General features: G+C 47.7%; 1 protein-coding gene across 1 annotated transcript; it reads left to right on the top strand.

The window, feature by feature from the left end:
* Positions 1-3,302: 3,302 nt before the first annotated feature.
* Positions 3,303-4,313, top strand: LOC120668086. Its single transcript, XM_039948031.1, has 2 exons — positions 3,303-3,598; positions 3,827-4,313. The coding sequence occupies exons 1-2, from the start codon at positions 3,303-3,305 to the stop codon at positions 4,311-4,313; spliced, it is 783 nt and encodes a 260-aa protein (XP_039803965.1).
* Positions 4,314-8,428: the final 4,115 nt, after the last annotated feature.

Below are 8,428 nucleotides of genomic sequence, written 5' to 3'. Positions count from 1 at the left end.
CTCCATGGTTCATATGTTATTGTCATGTGTCCACTTTTTACACTCTTCTACATTTCTAGAGTTTTCTCCATCTTTATGCTATCATACAAATATCTTTCCTTAAGAGAATTCTACACTTCACCATCGGGACATGCCGCTGCCCAGGCCTACTAGGTGCAACAGGGGATACTTCTGCGGAGGAGGCTCCAGTGGCCATCAGTACATCACCGTCATCATGCTCCCAGACCGATCGCACCTTATCAAGTATGTCGAGATGTGAACTCGTCCTCACAACAATGTGATGATCCCATCGTCATCTCGACGGCAGCAGTAGGTGCACCACTACTCCAGCTCCAGCTCTAACTATGACGACGACTATGCCCGTGCCGATTGCTTCATGGAAGGATTAGCACAAGGATTGCACAATCGATGCCGGAAACATGGTCATTGACAACCCAAGGCATTGTGAGCTGCTGCGGGCGCTGCCAGGGCTAACAGTTTATCCACAAGAGTCAGCGGCGGTGACCTTGAGTAGACTGATCACTTCTCATCCGACCTTGGCCTTGGGGCTTGGCATCGATGGTGATGTCACCGTTTATTTCCTGACCAAGGTGGATTGCAATGCCCCTGAGGGATAGGTCATTGATGTAGGCACAAAGGACAATAAGCTGCAAGGCATCGCCAGGCTTGATGACAGGAAATTTTTTTCCTTTAGACGTCACTACCGTCCTACTGAAATCTCCAAATATCTGACCAAGGCTACTCGTAACTATCTACATATACTTTTTCTTCATCTACGTACTGCTCATAACTCTTTATTTGGGCAATATGTACCTCAGCACAGGCATGTGACAGTCTTATTATATATCTTACAAATGCCATCTGCTTGGCTGTGTGGTACACTACGTTTTTTTGTTGAAATAAAAATAAAGTAACTACTAACTATACATGCTGTATAGTCCATCACAAGACTGCATGCAACTGTACCAAGTTACAATGATGAACTGATCGAGGCCTTCATAAAACACTTTGTAATGCTAGTTGGTTTAAGACAACTTAGCATAACTATATTGATAATAATTTCCTCCGCTTTATTTATTTGGTCTACCACACATGTTTTTAACAGTTTATACATTAAAAGGCAACTGATTTGTTCTGGATGGGGGATTGGCTTCGACATATATATTGATCTGTCTTAGGTTTAAGAGGATCAGGACGATAAACAAACTGAGATAGAATTAGAGTTAGAGGTAATAATACACCATGACTCAAGAACTGGTGCCCACCTTTTCATTGGCAAAATGAACACACTTGGGATTTTTTTTATGGAACGGGGGGGGGGGGGGGGCACAATGAACACACTTGGGATATTGAGGTGCCTCTTGAGATCAAGAGTTCTTGCTTGGTCTTGGCTTATTGTTAATAGATGCCAAACTAATAAACTAATCCGAGTTTTACTAGTTAGTTTAATACTCCGGGCTGCCAAATCAGTTTCTAGGATCATGCTTCTTAGACATGAACAAGATTGTCTAGAAGGCCTGGACGTGCAAATTCTTTGTTTGTTTGCTCAGCCTATCACGCACAACAAACCGCATCGGACTCTGGACAGTCTCGCTCTGGCTGCACTCGCCAACCTGCTCCATTTGCAGGAGGCTCAGATTTTGGCATCCTGTGGCACAATGGACCGGCAGCAACTATCTTGCAAGTTGGTGGATCAGCATCATTGAGAAACCAATAAAAAAAAAGGCATTTTCCATCCTGTTCATGTTTCAATGATCGAGTGTTTCAGCGCTAGGCGTTGTTGGCACCTTCACTTGTTGCAAAAATAAAAAAGGATAAAGCCACCATGTGATTTTGGCTGGTGACAAGAAAATATGGTCCCTCTTATGTAATGCCTTCTACTTTTCTTTTCTTTTTCTGGTCTCTTTGTCTTAGACCCAGCTTAAAATACGTGTTCTGTTCTGTTTTTTTATTTACCCCTGCTCTGATAATACATGAGGTACCTGAAGTAAACAGTGGGAGGAATCTGGTCTTTGTTGGTAATTTGAAAAATAATGTGGATCTGTCACTGCTAGAAAAATCAACATTAGTACCGGTCAGCAACCCCCCTTTAGTACCGGGCGGCTGACCGGTACCCATTGGCCGGTACTAAATGGCGTGTCATTTAGTACCGGTCAAAACGCCCGGTACTAAAGGAAATGTTTAGTACCGGTGGCTAACACCGGTCAGTACTACCGGCCGGTACTAAACAGTTTCACAAGTCACGCGAATTTTTCACGCGTAAATACGCGTGTGTGGTCGCGAGAATTTGAACCCAAGACCTCCAGTCTCGCATGTAGCTTCCTTACCATCGCACCTATGCAACAGATGTGACTAGGTAGAAGATACATTCCTTTTGAAGTAATCCGTAGAGAGCCATTTAGTACCGGCCCAAGACACCGGCCGGTACTAAAGGATGACATTTAGTACCGGCCGGTGGCTTGGGCCGGTACTAAAATGGCTCAAGGGACGTTTAAATTTTGGCCCGGTACTAAAATGATCTCGGGACAACGTTAGTACCGGACCAAAATGTGTCCGGTACTAATGGCCGAGAACGAATGAGCATTTTTCTTGTAGTGTGTGGTTGGCCCCAAAGTGTTATATCACATTTAGCAGCAGGGACTCAATTGTCCCAAGTAATTCTTGCTTGAACTCCGTTTGCTAATGGTCGTCAGGAAAAACAACTAGTATAGTTTAACCTTGTTAGGGAAGAAAGTAATCCATAATGTTCTGTTTTTTGCAGGTGAGGGAGGAAGACTTGTAAGAACCAGGTTGGGTCGTGGCAAGTAGACAAAGGCTTTAAGGTGTGGTCTATGATGAAGCTGGTGAGCAGGTATAAGATGTAATTTTTTGGGCTATTCAGGAGCTTGCTTGTGAGAGCAAATTGAGGGGTGTGGTGTGACTGCTGCTAGTTCGTTTGTCTCACCTCTCTGTAAGGCAGTGACATTGTTATGCAGGGATCGGATCTGTTATTTTACCAGTCACCATGTACTATCAGATTCTGGCATACTTTTAGCAAACTGCTATGGTTATGGATTATGCCCCTTATTTAGATGCATAAAGTTTTGGCCGTAAAATACTGTAGTATTTTTATTTGTATTTGGTAATTATTGTTCTGCTATGAGTTAACTAGACTCAAAAGATTCGTCTCGCAAATTATAGACAAACTGTGTAATTAGTTATTTTGTTTAGCTACATTTAATACTTTATACATGCGTTTAAAGATTCGATGTGATAGAAAATCTTATAAAGTTTTGAAATTTTGAAGGCATCTAAATAAGGGCATGGTATATGTTTTTTGGGAAAATTGGATGCATACCATCAAAAGATTGCATGTTTGGCAATGTACCATTAAAAGATCGTTTCTTTGCTATATACCATGGAAAGATCACAACGTTGAGATTTGTAGCATTTCTGTTAACTTTGCTAACGCCATCCGTTCCACCTGCTCCTCTCCAGTCCCAACCGCCGCCGCCGAAGATGGGGGAGGGCACTTCCTCAGCGACAACGACGCCGCCGAGGTCGACGCGGTCTGCGGCGGGGAGGTCGACCACTGCGACGTCGGCAAGATGGAGCACGGGTGAGCCCGCGAGCGCCTTGATTAGCGTCGCCTTCGTCTTCCTCCACTTTCCCCTTTTCCTTGCCTCCAACGGAATCTAATTCGGTCCTCCCGGGGCCGAATCGCTCGGCGTTGTGCGCCCGCTTGAATTTGCTCGGTGGATTGGGTCCTCTGGAGTTTCCCCGATCTGTGGCTGGTTTAGTTTGCTGAGCATATTCTCATGGGGAGGAATTTGTGATGTTTATCCAGGTGCGAGCATTACCGGCGGAGGTGTAAGATCGTGGCGCCGTGCTGCAAGCAGGTGTTCCCCTGCCGCCACTGCCACAACGAGGCCACGGTGAGCGGCTGCCCTGCTGCTGCCTGTGTCGGGCCCGTCCGCTGCCGAATCGAGTCCCGCCACCTCGAGCTCCATCGCGGCCGCATCGGCGTGAGGAGGCTGCTCCTCGCCGCGCTCGTCGACCTTGGCGCCTTCACCAACATGCCGCCATCCGCCGGCATCGACCCGCTCGCGGCTCCCCTGCCCTCCACCCGCCGTGCTCCTGCCCGCTCGTTGTTTGCTGTGCCCCTGGTCGCTGCGCAACTCGCGGCGGGCTCATCTGTGCCGAGGTCCTTCGCGTCACCGTCATCGCGAGGCGGCCGCTCCTCGCTGAGCACGCGCCGTATGCGGACAGCTGCCAAGGTCGCCGTCAGCAGGGAGACCGCTGGATCCTTCTCACCTCGCTCATGTCCTCCCTGAGACGGGCCCCGCTGCCCCAGCGGCCTTCGCCTCCCGGGCAGGCAGCGGCGAGTGCCAGGCATGCTCCTGCGCCCCTCCCCATGTACGCGCGTATGCCCCAAGTTCGACGCCATCCTTGCCTGCTGCGTGCCCGTGTTCTTCGTGCACGGGTGGCTTTGAAGAAGACAACTCAAGAACGGAGATACAACGGGACGTTAGCGAAGGTAACTGAAGTGCTAGAAACCAATAACGTGTGACCTTTCAGTGCTATATAGCAAAGAAGTAATCTTTTAATGGTATATTGCCAAACATGCAACCTTTTGATGGTATGCATCCAATTTTCCCATGTTTTTTTGGCTGCCTGAGTACTATTTTAACTACTGGTCCGCCGCTCGTGCAGAAACCATGGCTGTAGTGGACTGCAGTGCATGCCATGGTGATGTACATACATGCATGTTAAGCCCATGGAGCGCCGGGCCGGCGAGCCACGCAAGCTCTGTCACCGTCCTCATCACCTTTCCTTGCCATCTGATCTGAGAGCATAGGCACAGCTATGAATCCTAATTAAAAGAGCCCTGCAGAAGAGAATCCATGGCTGCACTGCAGTCTGCAGAGCATCGCAGCTCACACAGTCACAGTGCTGAGCCTGAGGCCTGAGCCCACAAAGGATGCGGCTGGCCAGCGATGCTCTGCTTTGATTAGGATGCAATCGATCTTTTTTCCCCATCACTGTCGAGCGGAATTCAACAGAGAAAGATAGAGGAAAGAGGAACAAAGATGAGAAAATTGCCAATTTGACATCAGAAAAAATAAACCTTGCCTATTTGACACCCAATCTTCATTTCTTACCTATATGTCTCCAAATCCATTTTTCCTTGCCAATTTGACACCACCGTGATCTTCTATTAGCCATCGCCGTTAGAATCCCGATCGGCCCACACGTCAGACTCTCTTCCTTTCTCCTCTCTGTTGGATCCCGATTCACGGGCACCAGCGGCTCATCCCAGTTCCCGGACATGGCGCGCACCAGCGGATCTCCTTGGCCAAGCACAGCGCGAAGAGGCCCCGGATCCTGATGCGGACCGCGCGCGGGGGCCTTCTCCTCCACCAGCGCCACCAGGCCCTCCATGACCCCCTCGGCGGCGCCCAGCGCCACCGGGCGTCCGCGCCGGACGCCGACGCGGCGGCCTCAACGACCTCGCCCGCATTGACCCTGGCCTCCAGCGGGCCGGTGGCAGCGAGCACCTTGCCGAGCCTGGCCACCCGCTCCTCCCGGCCCACCACCTCGACGGCCTCGGCCTCGGCCTCCCGGACCGACCGGCCAAGCGCCCCAACCGCGACGCCCCTGCCACCGACGGCCACGGCACAGGAGCTGCCTCCCTCTGAGCCCAGTGGCCCCGAGCAGACGCGCGGCGACGTCGAGCGCGTGCAGGGCCGGGCGGGCGCGGCGTCCCCCGTTGGCCCCGAACAAGAAGTGCCATGGCGTGCGGCGCGGGGCCAGGTCGCGGCGGCGCATCCGCAAGAACTGCAGGGCGGCGGTGAGGTCCCTCCAACGGCGGCATAAGCACCGCGCGGCCAGGAGTGCAGGCAGCGGCAGCCGACGCAGCACCATCTCCATGATGTCGTCCGGGAGCACCGCCAGGGACGGAGCGACGGGCCCTTCTTCCAAGCGAAGCACTGGGGCGGGGCGGCGTTGTTGGGGTCGTTGCCCGGGGCATGTCGGCGGGGTCCACCTCATCGCAGGCGCAGACGCGGTGCGTTGGCGGCGCCGAGGCACAGGCGGGGGAGGCAGCTCCTGCGCTGGTGTTCGGGATCCAACGGGGAGAGAGAGAAGAGAGACTGACGTGTGGGCCACCTGGGATTCTAACTGCAATAGCTAACAGATGGTCACCCTGGTGTCAAATTGGCAAAGGAAAATGGATCTGGGGACATATAGGTAGGAAATGAAGATTGGATGTCAAATAGGCAAAGTTTATTTTTTCTGATGTCAAATTGGCAATTTTCTCAACAAAGATATGCATGGACCCATCACAAAAAAGAAAGGAAAAAAATCCTTCTTGCCGGCTTTGCTTGCTCGCTTGCAAAGAACTAGTAGCTTGACTGATCGGCCGGTGCTCTTTTTATCATGTTTTTCAGTCATGGAAATTGCGGCAGCTCCACTTTCAACATGCTTATGTGATGGTGACGCGGCGACACACAGAATCTCTTGCTGCTTGTCCTTACAACAAGGATCGTCCAATTTCATTTCACTTGCTCCTGCACGGGCTAATTAGAATTAATAGTAGAATGAGGTTAATAATTATAATTATCTATCGCACGTCCTTTTCATCTAGAGAACATATCAAGTGCAAACCAAACAAACCGTGTAAACTCCAATCTGGGCCACCGGATCAATATACTATATTCGATATATATTTAGTTGAACTATTTGTTTGTGGTTTGGAATTTTTTTCTCTTCCAACATACATCATACATGAATATTTCGTGACATATATCGTGGGTAGTATTTTTATACAAACAATAATATAGATAATATATTATGAATGATTAAAATATTATTTTTATTCTCGATATCGAGGTCAATACAATTTGAAGATTGTAGTGCATACTGTGACTAAAATCTGCTAATTTGAAATGCCTACTGTGATTGAAATCTGCTAAATTCAAATGCCTATGATTATAAGGAGGAATCTTTTCTTGTAGCAGGTACCAAGAAATTGGAGTATATGTGCGTGTGGGAGGCCCTTCTTTTGGAATTCAATCATGCAGATATCTACATTGAAAATCACATTTATTAGTTGACATATAAATAAATAATTAGTAACATGTTGGAATGAGATTGGAACATTACTTGCATCGATTTCCCCACGGTGCAGTCTAGTTTTTTGGTGTTTCGTCAATTGCTTCAAGTTGTCTTGAAAGATGGTACCATTGATGTCATGAATGGCTGGTGATTGTTTTTTTTTTTTTTTGCATCCCCTTCATCAATGGTGTTGCACATAAATCACACAAATAGGTCTGGGTTTCCAACCAAATGACATGCCATCATTGCATCTTGGAATTTTTGCCCTCTGTAAATCGTGTGTCCTTAAAAAGAAGTTGGTAATATTATTTTGTTTCCAACCTGGTTAGTTCTTGCGTCGCTCCTTTCTCCAGAATGTCCCTTGTTCTAGTTTCCCCTAGGTGTGTTAATAAATGGAAGAAGGTTAGGTATCTGAAGTATTTAGGGTGCATAGTGAAACAAAAAGATATTTAAAAAGATCTTATGTGCATATCTGAATTATGAAAAAGGTCACATCCCCTGAAGTAATAATTTAAGGATTTACTCAAACGAATGACGTAAGTTGAGCCCCTGAAAAGGATCAGATTTTTATATATGTTGATCGGCTCCTAGGATCTCTATGCGTGCATGTTGCGTATATAATAAAGTAATCTCCAATTTGTTTTTCCTAAAATTAATCCATGTGTTGTTTAGCTTAGTGCATATAGATTAGGAGAGGCAATTAGGAGATTACCTGGTTGATCTCTGCAACATGATTGTAGATTTGAAGGTTGCTGCGATGAAGATGGTGATGACGTCTTGGTAGTTGCTAGGGAGGATTGTTTGTCGATGTTGTCATCGGATGGATCGCACTGACTGAAACTAATGTCTAGAATCTCCGGATGGTGGTTCGATGGTTTGTACTGATCCGAAACAAATCTAAAATTGCAAGCTATATTGGTTGACACTAAACTAATAAACTAATTGCAGAAATTCTTGGTTCGATTTTGATTCAACATGATTACCTGCGACGGACGGCAGCGTATGTTCCTGCCGGAGGAGTCGATGTACGGTCAGTGTATCTTCTTGCCGTAGGAGTTGATGAACGCCCGGTGTATCTTTCTGCCGGCGGATGGCTAGTGGTGTGCTTGTCGTGAATACTTGATACCTAACTCTCCTTTTATGTTGGTTAGTTAGATTGACTACCGAGCTTTGGAGATAGAGATTATTTGTGATTTAAATAAAGATGAGATCTAAAAAAATCATTTGATACAATGCGTCTGTTAATCTCGTTGCCTGCTTCTGTTACGATGTGATGGACCCCTTCCAACGTCTAGATGGTCTTGCAGATGCAAATCGTTCCGTTCGTTCCGCA

Source organism: Panicum virgatum, chromosome 3N (assembly GCF_016808335.1).
Source record: "Panicum virgatum strain AP13 chromosome 3N, P.virgatum_v5, whole genome shotgun sequence".
Classification (NCBI taxonomy): Eukaryota; Viridiplantae; Streptophyta; class Magnoliopsida; order Poales; family Poaceae; genus Panicum; species Panicum virgatum.
This window is presented reverse-complemented; position numbering and strand designations above follow the sequence as displayed.

Bases quoted from the DNA above. Each gene is read 5' to 3' on its own strand.
- LOC120668086 (XM_039948031.1), top strand. From the start codon at position 3,303: ATGGTATATGTTTTTTGGGAAAATTGGATGCATACCATCAAAAGATTG. The intron at 3,599-3,826 runs GTGAGCCCGCGA...ATGTTTATCCAG, and splicing joins GTCGGCAAGATGGAGCACGG to GTGCGAGCATTACCGGCGGA.